The sequence below is a fragment of the Gilbertella persicaria genome (assembly GCF_025201335.1).
Source record: "Gilbertella persicaria strain CBS 190.32 chromosome Unknown B0P05scaffold_1, whole genome shotgun sequence".
Classification (NCBI taxonomy): domain Eukaryota; kingdom Fungi; phylum Mucoromycota; class Mucoromycetes; order Mucorales; family Choanephoraceae; genus Gilbertella; species Gilbertella persicaria.
In genome coordinates, this window is record NW_026251962.1 from 335,235 (window position 1) to 351,775 (window position 16,541).

At 37.8% G+C, this 16,541-nt stretch overlaps 7 protein-coding genes across 7 annotated transcripts; 5 read left to right on the forward strand and 2 right to left on the reverse strand.

The window, feature by feature from the left end:
* Nucleotides 1-1,727: 1,727 nt before the first annotated feature.
* Nucleotides 1,728-4,274, forward strand: B0P05DRAFT_521073 (GMC oxidoreductase-domain-containing protein). The gene is made up of 6 exons (XM_051575837.1): nucleotides 1,728-2,704; nucleotides 2,757-2,794; nucleotides 2,847-2,909; nucleotides 2,952-3,049; nucleotides 3,107-4,042; nucleotides 4,089-4,274. Exons 1-5 carry the CDS (start codon nucleotides 1,900-1,902, stop codon nucleotides 3,981-3,983), a joined length of 1,881 nt encoding a protein of 626 aa, XP_051439686.1. The 5' UTR covers nucleotides 1,728-1,899; the 3' UTR covers nucleotides 3,984-4,042; nucleotides 4,089-4,274.
* A 302-nt stretch (nucleotides 4,275-4,576) lies between these two features.
* Nucleotides 4,577-5,068, forward strand: B0P05DRAFT_458643 (uncharacterized protein; the record flags this gene model as incomplete). The annotated part of the gene is made up of 2 exons (XM_051573974.1): nucleotides 4,577-4,763; nucleotides 4,815-5,068. Coding segments are annotated over 2 exons (441 nt in total), but the record flags the coding sequence as incomplete, so codon positions are not given.
* On the reverse strand, nucleotides 4,925-6,504 carry B0P05DRAFT_4569 (uncharacterized protein). The gene is made up of 5 exons (XM_051573952.1): nucleotides 6,133-6,504; nucleotides 6,043-6,078; nucleotides 5,370-5,987; nucleotides 5,079-5,325; nucleotides 4,925-5,036 (listed from the first exon to the last, which is right to left on the reverse strand). Exons 1-4 carry the CDS (start codon nucleotides 6,188-6,190, stop codon nucleotides 5,270-5,272), a joined length of 768 nt encoding a protein of 255 aa, XP_051439688.1. The 5' UTR covers nucleotides 6,191-6,504; the 3' UTR covers nucleotides 4,925-5,036; nucleotides 5,079-5,269.
* Nucleotides 6,505-7,030: 526 nt separating this feature from the next.
* On the forward strand, nucleotides 7,031-8,106 carry B0P05DRAFT_456376 (AP180 N-terminal homology domain-containing protein; the record flags this gene model as incomplete). Its single annotated transcript, XM_051573948.1, has 7 exons — nucleotides 7,031-7,097; nucleotides 7,157-7,245; nucleotides 7,297-7,423; nucleotides 7,467-7,666; nucleotides 7,715-7,826; nucleotides 7,869-8,020; nucleotides 8,068-8,106. Coding segments are annotated over 7 exons (786 nt in total), but the record flags the coding sequence as incomplete, so codon positions are not given.
* Nucleotides 8,107-9,649: 1,543 nt separating this feature from the next.
* B0P05DRAFT_460830 (Spc98 family-domain-containing protein) lies at nucleotides 9,650-11,016 on the forward strand (the record flags this gene model as incomplete). Its single annotated transcript, XM_051574035.1, has 3 exons — nucleotides 9,650-10,405; nucleotides 10,446-10,814; nucleotides 10,873-11,016. 3 exons carry the CDS (start codon nucleotides 9,650-9,652, stop codon nucleotides 11,014-11,016), a joined length of 1,269 nt encoding a protein of 422 aa, XP_051439690.1.
* A 49-nt stretch (nucleotides 11,017-11,065) lies between these two features.
* On the forward strand, nucleotides 11,066-11,909 carry B0P05DRAFT_457011 (uncharacterized protein; the record flags this gene model as incomplete). Its single annotated transcript, XM_051573953.1, has 2 exons — nucleotides 11,066-11,435; nucleotides 11,485-11,909. Coding segments are annotated over 2 exons (795 nt in total), but the record flags the coding sequence as incomplete, so codon positions are not given.
* Nucleotides 11,910-12,299: 390 nt separating this feature from the next.
* Nucleotides 12,300-14,250, reverse strand: B0P05DRAFT_607245 (Metallo-dependent phosphatase-like protein; the record flags this gene model as incomplete). The annotated part of the gene is made up of 5 exons (XM_051583366.1): nucleotides 13,766-14,250; nucleotides 13,492-13,718; nucleotides 13,310-13,440; nucleotides 12,341-13,242; nucleotides 12,300-12,308 (listed from the first exon to the last, which is right to left on the reverse strand). Exons 1-5 carry the CDS (start codon nucleotides 13,907-13,909, stop codon nucleotides 12,300-12,302), a joined length of 1,413 nt encoding a protein of 470 aa, XP_051439692.1. The 5' UTR covers nucleotides 13,910-14,250.
* Between the last annotated feature and the right edge of the window lie 2,291 nt (nucleotides 14,251-16,541).

The window sequence follows — 16,541 nt, forward strand, 5'->3', positions numbered from 1 at the left end:
ACCTATGAGGGATCCACGGAGGTCCGTGAAGATGGAAAAAAAGCTCATCCAAAATTTTTGGAATGACCAATTGTAGGTCTGATCCAACCGAAATGAGCTAGGATCACGTTTAGATACTTCTGACAAAAAGAAAACGAGTTTGCTAAGACGAAAAAGTCGAGTTCATTTGAGCGTTGGCTTCAAACCTGCATCCAGAGTTCATTGTACACTGTAATTGGTAGAACAGAGGCTTATTTCAGTAGATGTTGCTCACTAAACGGGTTCTTATTTATGCACTATCTGGCTCAAGAAGTTTCTAAGAGCCATTTTTGCTATAATACATGACACTCTTATAGCCAAAAGGACCAGCTTTGGACATGATAAGCAATGAATGTCATGCAAAAGGAGAGCTCAATGTTTCAAACACCAATTTTCTTTTTAGGCGTACTCTCTGCTTTGATGAGCTTTCTTTTTCTCTTTGCTAACAGTCAAGTATACAAAAGCAAAACGTGATATCATAGCGCAGTAAAGGCAGCATCATTATAGTTTGGCAAGTGAAATGAGCCCTGTCCAGCTCATACTGAAGAAAAAAGACAGTAATAAAGTAGACAGACTTGAGTGGAAAAAGCCGTTAATACAACTGGATTACACGCATAGCTTTTATTACAATACGCATATATTGTGGGCTTGATCAGAATAATCAAGTCTCTTCAGGTCCTCTTCCTGTCTGAGCAAAAGGTGATCAGTCTCTCAAGCAGCAACAAGAAGGCTCAAAAAAGTCCACATACACTAAGAAAACTTACCAAGCCTTAAATAAACACCTTTAAAGCGCATAAGAGAGCCAAAGCTTGAAGAAGAGATCTTGAAAACCCTAGATCACTTGATCGAACGCTTTGCAAACACCTGGGAAACCAGACTGAGTAGAGTACACCTTGCAATCAATCAGTTGTTATGCATAGCCTTTGATTACACAAGTCTCAGTGCAACCTCATATCTGAACAGCGCCAAAAAAGCAAAGCATCAAACAGACACAACTACACTGTTGAAAGACACCATTCTTTCATGTCTATAGAGCAGAAAAAAATGAGAACACAAGCCTTTTGAGCAAAATGTACTTACCTTAAGAAAGACGAGGGAGAAAAAAAGACAAGAGATGGTTTTTTCTAGGATGTTTAAATTCGGGGCTGAGCGGCTTAGCCAATCACTTTCATAGTGATTATTACTCTGTCTTGTTGAAATGTGCACAGACAAGTGGTCTTTGCGTTACTTCTCTATCAGAGTGGCATAGAATTACTTGTTGTAGATCGAATGGAGTCAAAAAAGTTAGGCTTACGCCTCGATTGATATAATAAGCTGTGCAGAGCTACTCAGTGTGCTCATTGCTTTTTCACATGGAAGAACAAAGAGAATATATATGTAAAAGAGTTTTCCGACTGGTATAAAAATCTGTCCATTGCAATGAAAATGATTCTTTATCTGAGTAAATTCTAAAAGCACTTTTTTACGTTGTTTCACTTGAATTCTGCTGTAAAGTACGTTGATATCATATTAATCCGTTTTTTTTCTATAAAGCAACCAAAAGCTCTGATGTGTGGAGTCTATATTACAATAAAAAATGTTCAAGCACAAAGAGGCAATAATAAATCTTTATGATTATCATCTTAAAATCCCAGAGGCATTTGTTGTGCCAAAAATTTTTTTTTATTTCGAGTCAGGAGATGTGTTGCAAAAGGATAATGGGATTGTCCCTTTTCTGGATCACAACAAACACTGAGGGGGGTTTTTTTTTCGCATACACAATGTACAAGAAATATCACACAGAAGATTGATTTAAAATGCATGTAACATCATGCCATTATACTGAATTATAGATTGTCCTGTTCACACACTTTCTTATTTTTTCTTCTTGTTTTTTTCTCTATGATGCCAAGCAACATGCCCTTCGTACTTAATAAATCGCAGATTGAGATGTTGAGTGCTATCTTTGATACCTTCATTGCCCCACTCTCACCTACTGAACAACATGCAATTGAACAAAAACTCCAAGCATCTGGCATATCTCCCAAACACATATCGACTATGTCTCACGTCTCTGCAACTTCACTTCGTCTTACACCTGTGGTAATCCAATTCATCCAAGACGTTGTTCCTCCTACCAAACAAAAAGAACTTGTGCGTATCCTGGACATGTTGGCCACTCGTCCGGGTGCTTTACTCTTAACGGGCCATTGGCAACCTTTGACTGAACTGGATCGTGAGAAACGAGAACAAGTCTTACTTGGCTGGCAAAAATCCTCGTTCCTTACTTTCCGCACACTTTACAAAGCATTTGCTTCACTTTGTCTATTTCATGCTTACAACAGAAAGAATTCGGTCTTGAATGAGTGCTTAAACTATCATGCTTCTCGGGATATCTTTTTTGAACAACATCAAGATTATAGTACTATTGAACACGAAAGGTTGCCCATGATGACGACAGAAGAAGCGTTGCAAGGCCATCTCTCGTTTGATGTGGTGGTAGTTGGCAGTGGTGCTGGAGGAGGCGTAGTGGCTGCTGAACTTTCTAAAGCAGGGTACTCTGTGTTGGTCATTGAGAAAGGCAAATACTATCATCAGAGTGAAATGGTTCCTAATGAAGAGGAAGCTTATAAAAACATGTATGATACGGGTACTGCCATGACTTCCAGAAATAATTCGATTGAGTGTTTGTCAGGTGCTACTCTAGGTAACCATTGATTTTTTTTATGCAAATTTGTCTCACCCCCCTTTTTGTTTAGGTGGAGGTACTGCTGTGAATTACTTGGTCTCACTCAAGGTAAAAAAAAAAAAAGGGGGGGGAATCTTTCTTGTTCTGATTCATAAAATAGCCACAACATTTTGTTCGAGAAGAATGGATACTTCAAGGGCTTTCTCATTTTAATTCTCCTCAGGTAAAATAGGTAGATTAAAACCATGTCTAACAATGTGTATAGTTTAGTAAGGATCTTGATTATGTATTTGATAGAATTGGTGCCAGTCAAGAAAACATATTGGAAACACTCACCAATCAAAAGTTTGAGAAAGGATGCAGGTACACTCAGACACATACACAGAGATGCACTGTATACTGAGCACCTTTATTTTTTAGGGACCTGGGTTATCCTATTGAAAAAGTCTATGTGAATACAGGTGGTAAACCTCATCACTGCAGTCGCTGTATGTATGGCTGTCGATCAGGTATCAAACATAGTACAGCCAATAGTTGGCTTAAAGATGCACATCAATACGGAGCTCGGTTCTTGGACAGAACGCAAGTCACTCGTGTGCTTACAAAAAACCAAAAGGTGGTTGGTGTAGAATGCGTTGTACACCGTACACAAAAGACCACCATTCAGGCCACACGAGTTATTGTTGCTTGTGGAGCACTTCGAACGCCTTCTTTGCTCTGGGCAAGTGGACTCAAGAACCCTCATATTGGTCGACATCTTGTTCTTCAGCCTATCTTGTTTGGATTTGGCTTGTTTGATGAACCCATCCGACAAAAAGACGGCCCACTTATTTCAAGAGTCTCAGATGGAGGCGATGTCAAGATAGAAGAAGGGTTAGTTTTACCCGGTGGATTGGCTACTAAATTGCCATGGCTGGGTGCAGCCAGACATAAGGAACTCATGCTGAGACATGACCATATTCTTTCCCTGATCAATGTCGTCCGAGATACAGACTCTATAGGCACAGTAATCCATGATCCCGAAAATCCGAATCCAGTGTTTGATTATGTGTTATCCAAGCTCGACCAACAAGTCATGATCACAAGTTTAGAGCGTAACATGAAGTTGATGGTTGCTGCTGGTGCCCGTGAACTTTATACGTTACAACCTAATGTGGAACCCTTTGTGTTCTCTCCAGAAGAAAACATTCGAGTTGATCATCCTCGCTTTGAACATTGGCTTGAATCCGTTCGAAAGGCAGGCATCAGTTCTATCTCTACGCCTCTTGTCTCTGTCCATCAATTGGGTTCATGGTAATCTATTTGTTTAATATGATGTCATCTAACTGTATATCTATCATCTCTCTCTCTCTCTCTCTAGTCGAATGGGTATTAGCCCCAAGGTCTCTGCTATTCAACCTACTGGTGAAACATGGGAAGTAAAGCATTTGTATGTTGCTGATGGATCCTTGTTACCCACAGCAGTAGGAGTCAATCCTATGGTGACGATTGAAGCAATAGCTCTGCATGTTGCTCGCCAAATACTTCCTCAGTCTCGGCTTTAAAATAAAAAGTCATGGGGTAATACCTTTGCTTTTTTTTTTTTTTTCTCACATGTGATAATAATAACCAGTATTCGTGTTACCTTAAGAAACGTGGTTTCAAGGCTTGTGTGAATCTCTTTCTTTCTTTCTCTTTAACATGACTTCTTTAAACACTTGGTTTTATAAACATCGAGATTTAACTCATTATCAGCATAAAATCGTACCAGAACCAGTGCCATTTGAGGGTAAAGAAAAAAAAAATCAAAATACACAGTGTGATAATTTTGTATAAGATAATAGCCTATTACTATTACCACCACCACCACCACCACCACCATTATTGTTTTCTTCTTCTATTTCCAATACAAACGCAGTCTTGAATGAACAAGATCAAAAGACATTTACTAGCTTTTTAGATGCTTTTTCTATGGACAAAAATATAACATTACCTTCAATAGATCAACAACAGGAAGAGCAACGAAGACATTCTATTCTACAGGCATTAGATGAACAAAAAAGATCCTATCAACACAAAAGAACACCTATCTATTTACGTCACTCTGTTGAACCATCTTATACACTCTTGAAAAAGAGACCTGCTCAAGAGGACACGAACACACGTAAAAAGAAATTGTTATTAACAAAAGAAGAAAAAAGACAAAATCATCTTGCTTCTGAACAAAAGAGAAGAAGCAATATTCGTCATGGTTTTAAAGGACTCATTGAGCTTGTTCCTTCACTTCAAAAGATCAGTAATTCAAAGAGTACTGTGCTGACAAAAGCAGCTGAATTTATTCAACATTTGGAAAAACGCAACACATATCTGACTGAAAAACTAAATACACTTCAATGGCGTGTGGCTCAATTACCTCCTTTATCTGAACAAAGAAGAACAAGCAATAGCAGCGGTAGTAGTAGTAGCAGCAGCAGCAGCAGCAATAGTATGCAGAGTGACCCTATGAAATTATTACCTTATCCTGCTAAAAAGCCTGTTTTGTTTGATCATAAACTATGGTTAGTTAAAAAAGAACATCTTGAATAAATAATCAATTTATTATATCTATTGCTTCTTTTCATCACTTTCAATTTGCTTGGGAGTATCATCACGTCCAGGACCTTAAAGAATCAGTAAATGCTGCAGGATTCTGTTGTTTACTTACCAGTTTGTTCCCAGGGTGAAAGAGCACCTTCAAAGTTTCTAAAGGCTTGAGCCAATTCAACAGGTTCCTGAACAACACGCTTCTTTTCTTCATCATAACGCACTTCAACATAACCTGTCAAGGGGAAATCCTTTCTCAAAGGATGACCTTCAAAACCATAATCAGTCAAGATACGTCTCAAATCAGGATGACCTGTAAAGAAGACACCAAACATATCATATGTTTCACGTTCTTGCCAGTTAGCACCATTAAACAAGGGGACAACAGAAGGAACAGGTGAAATTTCACTAGCATACGTCTTGACACGAATACGGCCATTGTACTTCATGCTCAACATGTTGTAGACAACTTCGAAACGATTGGCGCGAGTGGGGAAATCGGCAGCTGTGATATCCATAACAGATTTGAATTGAGCATTGGTGTGGTCACGCAAAAAGCGCATGACTTGGTAGACAGCGGTGGGAGCAACATAAAGAGTGAGCTCATCTTTATAAACACTGTATTGTTGAATGAATTTTGGTAAAACAGACATCAAATATTTGCCATAGTTGTGAAAGTCGTCATTGCCAGACTTGAAGTTGGGATCGGCAGATACTTTGTTGTAGTTCTTTTGAGCAGCTACATTGCTTATGTTAGTTTTGTTTTGTTTTGTTTGACAAGCATATTCGCTTACCTTGCAAAGTAGTGGAAGTTGTGGCAAAAGAACGAACTGTGGTTGCTATAAAATGTCAAATCGAGTCATTAGTAAGGAAAGCGCTTTTACCTGCAACCATAGTGCGAGGAAGGCGCATCAAACTGGTGCTGATCAATCTAGATGCCATTATAAAAAAGAGTGGGGAGTTTTTTTTTTATTGGTATAAAAAGAGAGAAAAAAAAAAAGGGCGAAGCTTATCTTGCCCGGGATTCCCTCTCTCACAACCTCCCAAACAACAGTATGACGTAGCTGGTGACTCGGCATGTCCTTCTATCTCCCCCCCCCACTTTAAGTGACGTCGACCAAGTTTGTGGCTTTGATTGAGTGAATTTCTAAAATAGTTAATAGAAGCGCATTTGTCGAGAGCGCGTTAAAATATATATATATGTTCGGGCCATGACATCAACAGCAGGTCACAACAGTTCTCAAGAGGTCAAGATAGAGAAGCACCTTCGGATGCTTTGTCCTAGGTTTAATGGTAAGTGAATTATTTTTCAAGAATAACAGCCCCTTGAGCCAATGCCATCTTTTTTTTTTTTTGTAGCGTATTTACATAAAGCCGTGACTCGAATTTATTCAACCTCCTATTGACTTAACTCTGAACAATAGCTGCTTTCTTATTGTCAAGAAAAGCATCTATTCTTATGCTTGATATGTACTCTTTATATATAAGAAAAGAATCTACATCAACTAGTTTATCTCGATAGATACCATGTAGATATTATACTGTATGCAATTTGAGTCAATGGCTGTTAAACAAGAGTATTTTTACACTTTATTGAATCGTTTAGAATACAACAATGATATCACACTATATCATTCTGCATATTTGCAAAAATAAAATGCCCGGTGTCGTCCGGTAAACAAGTTCTGATTGGTTTGCGGGTAAAACTTATCCTTCGCCATAATGGGATTATCGCCTCGTTTATATATTTTTTTCTTCTTTCTTCTTTTCTTACTTTATAGCATGGAAACAGCAGTACGTAAAGCGACTCGACTTGAATATCGTCCACCTAAAGAAAAGCATCTTCATAGTAAAATAATGATATGTCTATATGTATATCCCATTTACACTTTTGTTGCATAAAATTAGCATTGGTGAGCTTAACATTTCAAAGCCCACACTTGATTGACAGTATGCTGGGTTCTCTTGAAAGACGCTTAAAAGAAAGATCATGGATTGTAAGTAACACAGGCATGTTATAAGCTAAACTCAACACTTTTGTGCACTAGATCACGTATAAAGTGTTTGTCATTCTACATTATCTTATGCGAGAAGGCAATAGTGAGCGTGTAACAGAAGTTATTCTCCATAGACCAAGTCTATTGGATGCTAGTCGAATTAAGAATAAATCATCTTGTAAGTCATGGATGACGTATAGCCTTTTGTTTAACTTAGATAGCACCCTCGAATATTCAAAATATCTATCTTTATCGAGCGTATTTGGATGAACGAGTGATTGCTTATCGACAGCTACATAGGGATTATGTCAAGGAGATTCGAAATGGACAAAAGAGACTTAGATATCTGTCTGTAGCAGATGGCTTGCTTGATGAAACAGCTGCTCTTCAGCGTCAAATGGAATCAGTTCTCAAGTGCAAAGTAAGCCCACGACTGACTGGTAACATTGAATTCAGATAGTTTGGTTAGTTTAATTTCAGTGATGGGGATCCTTCTATCTCATTTGCTGCTTATAAAATGACAATTGATGACTTATTGTCTCTCTTTCAAGCCATTAATGAAAGTGTCGTCAACATATTAGGTAAGAGATCATACAAAGGATGTAGAGATGCTTATTTAATAGAACACTATTTTGAGATGAACAAAAAAGATGCGACTGGTTCACTCAAGATATACAAGAAATTTGCTCAACAGACAGAATTGACGATTGATTATCTTAATGAAGCAAAGCGAATGCAACAAGAATTACAAATGAATATTCCTTCTGTTAAGCATGTAAGTCATCTATTTATGTTGTTGATTATCTTATGAGGTTTATTTAGGCACCTTTGTCACTTGCTGCTGCATTGGAAGAATATTTAGCAGAAATTGACAATAATCAAAAGAAAGGTAACATAAAGGAAACAGAAGAGTGTATTTAACTTATTGGTAGAATCATCCTTTCAAACACAACAACAACAACAACCATTTAATACTGTTAGTCAGCAACAAACACAGCCATTTAGTACTGCTAGTCAACAACAAATGCAACCATTTAGTATTGCTAGTCAGCAGCAAACACAGCCATTTAGTAATGTTGGTCAGCAACAAATACAGCCATTCAGCAACAACCAACAGCAAATACAACCATTCAATAATAATAATCAAGAACAAATGATGGATGCAGCATTTTCTACAATCAATAGAAGATCTACTTTGCCTTCGCGCCTTTCAATAGCTCCCTATTCACCACAGAATCCTTTTGCTACATTGCCTACTCAACCCTCACAGCCACTCTTTACAAACCAACCATTATACCATGCAAACACTATCTCAAGTGGCAATAACCCCTTCCGATCCATGACACAGCCTTCTTACTCTCAACAAATTCCTGTTGCAAAGCCTTACAACAATAACCCATTCTCTTCTACTGTAATGACACCACCTGCTACACCCAGTCAACCCTTACAACCTACAGGAAATCCCTTTTTACAACCTAAACAGACAGGCAATGCATTCTTTTAATTAAACTCCGTTTTTTTTTCTTGATAACGCGTCTAGGGTTACCGTGTTTTGTACCCCCCCTTTTTTTATTACTTTCTAGTTATGCTACATGAATTGTTGTTTGTCTTATTAGGATATCCAGGCGATGTATTTGTAGCTCAACCACCTACTCATCCCACTACATTTGCTATCCCTTCTTCTTTTCCTCTTTTACATCCAGCCGAAAAAGCATGTCTTAATCGATTAGGTCAATTAGGTTGGACTTACTTGCAGATTCACCAGTTTGTTCATCGCATCAAAGATCTAAAACCCAGTACAGACCATACTGACCTTCATGGGGCCTATATTCAAGCACTTGCCACATGTATTGAGTCTACTTTAAACGAATATCATCAAGATATCTTGGATATTGAGAAACGTATCTTAAACAAAGAAGATGAGTTTGGTCAGGGTATTGTCCCTCTCTCTCTTTTGACAGCTCATTTGAATACATGGGAACTTCTCTTGCCTGCATTGTACAAGTTCATTACTGTATTACAACAAGATCCTACTCAGTATCATGGATGCAAGTTATTTAACTTGTTGATGGATCAATCTCGTACAGGAGTAGCCGTATTCCGTGCTCAGATTGAAAAGATGATGACTCAATTGCATAATGTGCTCTATCGACAACTGACAGCATGGATGGTGTATGGTCAATGGGTAGATCCTGATGGCGAGTTTTTTATCAAGCCTTATGAACAACAACAACAACAACAAATATCTGGATGGCATCAACTTTATGTGGTTGATTATGATCGGATTCCATTTCACTTGTCTCATTCACTTGTGGAATCCATCTTATTTGTAGGCAAAGCCATAGCTACTGTCAATGCTATGGACAAACTGCCTATCTCGATCAGTCAATATGAACATAGTACCATGTTGCCCTTCACATCACCCACGAAACACGCTTCCAGAAATAAACTCAGGATACCCAGTGAGATGCAAAAAAAGCATTTAGAACTCTTACTCTCACTCTATTCAGACAAAACTCATCCTCATTCACCTTGGATCTATTATCCTCAACAACTGACCAACGTAGTTCATCAAGTCAGAAAATCAACAGCAGATTGGTTATTCTCTCAAGTACTTGTAGGCGACTATGGACTCTATCGATACCTCAGTTCGTTTCGACACATGTTCTTGCTTAACTATGGTGATCTAGCCACTCATTTTATTGAGGCGTGTGCTTTATGGCGTCGTCAGTCCATGTCGACTGAAGAACATCCCGGTCGAACAGCCATGATTTTTCAGCGTCAAGAAATGAATGCATTGCTTGTTAAGGCTTCCCTTGGCACAGAAGCAGAAGATCAGTTGGCTGGATTCAGTTTATTGTTGGAACAAGAAAAGACACAGGAATATCCGTTTGCTGATCTACTGTTGATTGATATACCTCTCGTGATGACTTTTGACCTTGAATGGCCTATTGATCTATTTATCAGCCCATCAGACCTGAAGCGATATAGTCATTTATGGTCTTTTCTGATCAGCCTGAAGGCTACTCAAATGGCATTGAATAACTTGTGGAAGATCTTGAGGACAGGGGAACAGATTGAGAGTCATGATGAAAGACGTGTATGGCAATTAAGGTCTTTGATGTTATTCTGGATTGATACAGTTTGGAATCATATTCAAGTAAGCAATCTAACTATATTCATGACTGATAGCATGTTAGATCCATGTTATTGATGCTCATTATCAAACCATGATTCATACCATATCTCCTTCCATGACAAACAAGCGTAAATCAAGGCAGAACACAAAGCTTGATTTTGAAGAGATCCAATTCGCCCATGAAACCTTCTTGAAGAATACAACAAGAGGTTGTTTACTGTTGTCTCATGAATGTGTCAAGACAATGTATGATATCCTAAAGACCTGTTTAGGGTTCTGTGACACAATGGAAAAAATATCACAAGAAGGTCATTGGAGAAGAAGTAAGAAAAGAAAGACTGCACCCAAGACAGCAAGTGAGATTGTGAATCAATGGACAAATGCAACGCATGAACAATCATGGCTACAAGATGTCTATGCCACTCAAGAAGTAAATCTGATATTCTGTCTATGCTATCTACTCACTTATTCTTTATGTTTCTCTATAGAAATTTCATTATTTAACACAGCATTTCTTTGCCTTAGCATCAAATCAACAACCTGAAGTCAAATCCAGTGGTCGAATGGATGTCTTGTTAATGCAACTAGACTATAACCAATGGTTTTCTAAAGCCATATACCCAACTTTTTAAAAAATAAAAATCCTTCTTTTTTTTTCTTTTTATTATTATTATGGCAGAAGAAAGCAAGAGCAGTTTATCAGAAGCTGAAAAGTTTCTTGAGTCTTTAAACTTGCCTGATGCACAAGCAACAGAGACGCCTGATACAAATACAGATCCTAATGATATCATGTCTTTTTTAGATGAGATTTCGAAATATCCTACTAATGATGAACCTAAAACGACAACACCATTACTAGCAAAAGAAGAAACATCAACTGGTTGGAAGTCATGGGGAAACAATTTCTGGAATCAAGCAAGTGCTGCTGTCAAAACAACAACAGATCAAATCAATCGTTCTGTTGCTAATTCAGATGCTGCCAGTAAACTGCTTGAAAGTCGCGTCAAAGCTTTGCAAGACTTGGTCAATAAAGAGAATATTGAGAAGCTAGGTAAAAGGTAGAGATAGATATATACCATGGGGCTGATATCGATATAAAGGTACTGGCTTAAAGAACTTGACCACCACTTTTTTGGAGACAGTAGCACCTCCTATTTCTGAACATGAATTGGTGGAAGTCTATTTGGCTTATGATATGGTAGGCTATACAGGATTAGAAGCACTTGTGTATCGTGCATTTTCCCGTGTAATGGAACACACGGAATCAGGCCAAGTGGTTGTTCGTAATCCTGCTCAACAACAACAACAACAACAACAACAACAACAACAACAACAACAACAACAACAACAACAACAAGAACAAGAACAAGAACAACAAAAAGAAAGAGATCTTTGTATGTGTGATAGTCCCCTTGATGGAACAAAGCTTGCCAAGGCAAATATAGATCATTTAATTAAACAGTATCATGATCCCATCAAAAAACAAAGCGAAACCTATCACCCAACCATAGGTGCTGTGCCTGTCATTCATTGCCCTGTCTTTATGGCCTTGCAGCCTGTCAAATTGACCATGCCTGCCATGGACGAACAAGACATGGAGCAATCTCAATTGTCGTTTGTGATTTTGATGGTTGATCCTACACACAATCTCAAATTCAAGACATGGTCTCAAACCATGCCTTTAAGTTGGTTAGACATTCCATATGAAGAAAATGAATGGGTAGAAGATAAAATGGTCGACATGCTTCGTATGGCTGTGACCACTATTGCTCAAGACTATGTCTGGACACGAATGTCGGGTGCACCTTCAAGTGCTACATCAGAAGAAGCAGTAGAAGTTTAATAAAAATAGCTGTCTATGATATCTCTAAGTGTATCCCAGACATGATCCCAGCTTGATGATCCAGGCTCATCATCAGGCACACTTTGGCCATACCAGTCATTGTTTGTTCTTACAAACATATTAGCCATGTATTCTTTCCATAGTTTTCTTCCCTTTTTAGAGCTGATACGCTGAGCGAATTTAAGCCAACTTTCCCTTGTCAGATCAGACATATGATAATCCTTGTCTGTTGCATATTCAATCTCAAATGTAGGCAGAGCATGTTTCCCAAACTTGTTTCTTTGTTCGTTCCAGTAAGTCAAGTTTGTATACCATTGTGTGTACTTGAGCCAGTCACCAAATTGAGGAGAACTCAAGTTGGCATTGTATTCATTGATACGGAAAGTAGGGTAGAACAAAGGAAGCATAGGAGGAGCCACATTCACAACCACCAAACTCTTGTGATCACGCACTTTCTTGACTTGCTTGTATTGTTTATGTAAACTAGACACAAAGCGGCCTGTGTCTTGTAACGCATGGATATCGCCATTGCTCAAGAAAGCACTGGCACTATTATCCAATGCTTTGCTAATGATCTGGAAATGATCGAAATTGGCATGACCATACATATGTCCAGTAATGATATCTGCAAACTTGGTAGATAGTTTGATATAGTCATCCAGACAACTATCCTTGAAACTCTTGACAGTAGGTGGGACATGACCCATCATGATCACTTTAACACCATCTCGACGAGCATGTTTTAACTGTTTTCTAAGCCAGTGAACATGGCGGGCACCAGGACTAGATTTATCACTGCAGCTATTGACCACATCATTTGAACCAAAGAAATAAAGTGAATTTAAAGACAAGACACGCATACCAGGAGCCACATCCACAGCAAAATAACCACCTTTCTTAAAGTGTTTTTGTTGATCACTAGGAATAAAATCACTCCACATCGCACTGAATTCTAACAATTGAGGATTGTTCTTCATGCCTCTTAATTCATTATGAGGATGAATATCGTTATTGCCTACCAAAAAAAAAAAAAAAAAAAAAAAAAAAAATGAGTATGAGATCGACCCAGAAACTTAACTTACCAATGCAAGGCACAATAGGCAATGTACGATTATGCTTTGTTGTAAAAGCCTTTTTTAATGCGTCTGTTACTTTTTGATTGTACCCAACAATTTCCTTTTTTGTTCTAGTAATATACGCATCTCCATCATGTCTTTGTTGTGATGAGAAGTAGTGTAACAAAAACATCCTTTTTTTTTTTTACCTAGCATTATCGCCTGTCCAAATCACAAAATCAATCTTGTCTTTCCATTCTTTAGCAATATAGTCGATGGAATAATACACTAATCGAGCTGGCGAATCACAGTTTGTGCCAGGTGCACCCCAATAGCCTGCAAGCAATCCTTCCTTCTTTTTTCGATGTTTATGTTTTTTAGGTTCACGGTGACAGTCTGATTTGATGGTTGCGCCTGTAATATAGTGTTTATCCATCTAGAATTATGATTAGCTCAATTGTGTTGCGACTGTAGTCTTATTACATGGATATCTGTGATATGAAGGAAGCGACCATGAACAGTATTCACGGGAGCAACACCAAAAAATGCCTGTTGGTTATTTGTTGCTGCTGCTGATACTGTACAAGACAGCAACAAGGAAGCCCAATAAAGACTGAGTATCTTCATCGAAAGTTAAAAGAAAAGAAAAAAAAGTGAGAGAAAAAGATAGAAGAAATGCATTTATGACAACGGGGATAATGGAAGATTTAAATGTTGAGGCTCCGAAGTCCATGAATCATACTTATTCAAGTGACACCTTTCTTTTTCTGGGTAAAGCGACCAGTGCAAAATAAGAGAAAGGCATTCTAAGCACGTTGCTTGGTTATATGCCATGAATGGAGAATTCCATAAAACAAAAGGAAATAGAGAGAGAGAAAAAAAATGAACTCACGTGTGTCTATTCGACAGTTTCATTGGCTGCATAAAATAAAACGGAGCCAATCATGGTTGAAAATTTTTGCAGAAATTTTTTTGCATTTGACAGTTTGGAATGGGAATTAAATCAAAATATGCCTCCTGTTTATGTTGTGTATCTTGGAATAGGACGGTTTGTCTAGCAGGATATAGGCTGTTTGAATGTATTACAAGGAATCAATGGAAAGCATCTTAATTTTAGATGGAGACGAGTTTAAGTTGATCACACAAAGAAACCTGCAACTCGTTAAAATGGTCAATAATGCCCTTTTTTTTGTCACAACTACTACTTCTACTACTAAACTTAATCTGTCTTCTGTATAGAAGACTACGAATTTCTTTTCATGCGGTGTGATTGTGTTTTGATTTTTAGCTCGTATGCATAAAAATACCAGTGACAGATGAGCAGGCATGAACTGGAAGTCTCCATAATACAGATTGAATACCAAAACATTCTCATCTAAAAACCTATTTCTAGACAACAGGAGAGAGTATGTGTGTAAACAGATCGTTTATATTTAGTTACACGTAAACAGTGATCTTCTTGATTGCTTATTTTAGACGTTGGTTCACAAGGGTCTGATGCACAAGGACAAATCTTCAGTCTAGGCCAGAAACAAAAAAGAAGAAAAACCGTTTATTACAGGTCAAGAAAGGTCTATTGGCTTATGTTCTTCATCATAGTTTTATATATTAATTAGTTAACAAGACAATAGATAAATTTATGAAAGCGAATGTTCATTTATAGAAGAGGCTTTTATTGTAAATGTAGATGAGATCGTTCAAGAAAAAAAACCTACTATAGAAAGAAAGCAGGATTATCTCTTTAAATAGAGTTCACAGTGAGCAGAAGAGTCTGGTGTCAAAAAACAACGAGACGCGTTAGAACAGACCAGACCATTAGCCATTCTATAGACCTATTACCCAAACATGGAAGACAGCAAAGACACGCCCTATCATATGTTTTTTCTTGATCCCAACTGTTTATTGTTTGTTGCTTCAGGGCCGGTCTAACTACTTCCATTCGTATATTTCCGTAACTGTATGTATCGAAAACAACACCTGATATCTACCTTTCCTATGAGGTAGTGTTGAATGAGCTCTTTCCCCTATATGGCGGAACGAAACGCTCAGTGCCCCTGTTGTCCTGGCTCGCTTAACGTCTTTTTTTTCTTTTTTAAAAAGAGGAAAAGCAAGCAAAATGGAACAAACTTTTTTTTTCTTTGGTCATAACGTCACGCGTTGACTGTCACACAGAACGTTTCATTTCATTTCAATTCGCTACAAAATTTTAATCTAATGCTTGAGTTGACTCGACTTAAACTCGGTTCATCAAATCCACCAGCTTAATGGGTCAAATGTGTTTTGATTAGAATTAATAGTTTCGGAGTGTATGACTTGTTCATATAGTAGAGACACCAGACAAACAAACGATTCAATATTTCATGCAAATCTTTGTCTTTTTCCTGGCAAATGAAGGTAGCTAAAGCCTGTTTATGCACAAATAGACGCTCTAAATACTTAAGAAATATGTTTTCTAACATGCATGGTACCTTTGGAGTTAATCTGAACTAAGAAAAGCGACTTGTAAGAAATGGTCAAAATGACCATTCGGCCAAAGGGTATTATTACCCATGAAAATTGCTCATTTGAAAACCTCTGAACTTATTTCTGACACTACAGGACGAAAAATGAAGCCATCGACAAGAATATATACTTAAAACGAGCTTCAGAGGCTCTAGTTTTTAGTGAATGCGTTTGTCAGACTGTTGTATATAAAAGCGGTATGGTAAGTGTGAAAAACCCATAAACATTTTTGCCTATTTACTCAATATTCTAGCAGCAAATTTGTTGTGTCCATTATATCAATAGACTTAAAAAGCAAAGATCTACAGCTTTTGTCACTACACCAAAGCAAGATAACTGCGTCTTCATGTTGTTCTCAGCAAAAGCTCCAATTTTGATGTGGCGAGAAGAATCGGAATTGCCTTCCATTTCAATCTTCGCAGCATAGCCATCTGGTATGTTCCATGTTCATTTGCTCCATATTTGTGTTAGAAAAAAAGCCTGTGTTTCTATTTTTCTATGCTCTTTAGCACTCAAAATAACATAAGTCCCTTTAGAGAGATCCATTATTGACAAGTTCTATATGACATCTATAGCAAAAACACTCAAAACACAGCCTAAACAAGCCATTCTTTGATGCGCCATTACTCGACAAACAGACTACTAAAATGGTTCATTTCCTCATTTAGAACATGTTCTTTCGAGTCAAGGAGTCGAATGATACCATTGATTTGACAGTTTTGTGAAATCTATTTTTTGACCTATGAGGGATTCACGG

What these genes read in the sequence shown, in the direction of transcription:
- B0P05DRAFT_521073 (XM_051575837.1), top strand. Translation starts at nt 1,900, where the DNA reads ATGATGCCAAGCAACATGCCCTTCGTACTTAATAAATCGCAGATTGAG. An exon ending in ATTACTTGGTCTCACTCAAG is followed by an intron (nt 2,795 to 2,846) that starts GTAAAAAAAAAA and finishes TTCATAAAATAG; the next exon opens with CCACAACATTTTGTTCGAGA. An exon ending in CTCATTTTAATTCTCCTCAG is followed by an intron (nt 2,910 to 2,951) that starts GTAAAATAGGTA and finishes CAATGTGTATAG; the next exon opens with TTTAGTAAGGATCTTGATTA.
- B0P05DRAFT_4569 (XM_051573952.1), bottom strand. Translation starts at nt 6,190, where the DNA reads ATGGCATCTAGATTGATCAGCACCAGTTTGATGCGCCTTCCTCGCACT. An exon ending in TCCTCGCACTATGGTTGCAG is followed by an intron (nt 6,079 to 6,132) that starts GTAAAAGCGCTT and finishes TAGCAACCACAG; the next exon opens with TTCGTTCTTTTGCCACAACT. An exon ending in AACTTCCACTACTTTGCAAG is followed by an intron (nt 5,988 to 6,042) that starts GTAAGCGAATAT and finishes TAAGCAATGTAG; the next exon opens with CTGCTCAAAAGAACTACAAC.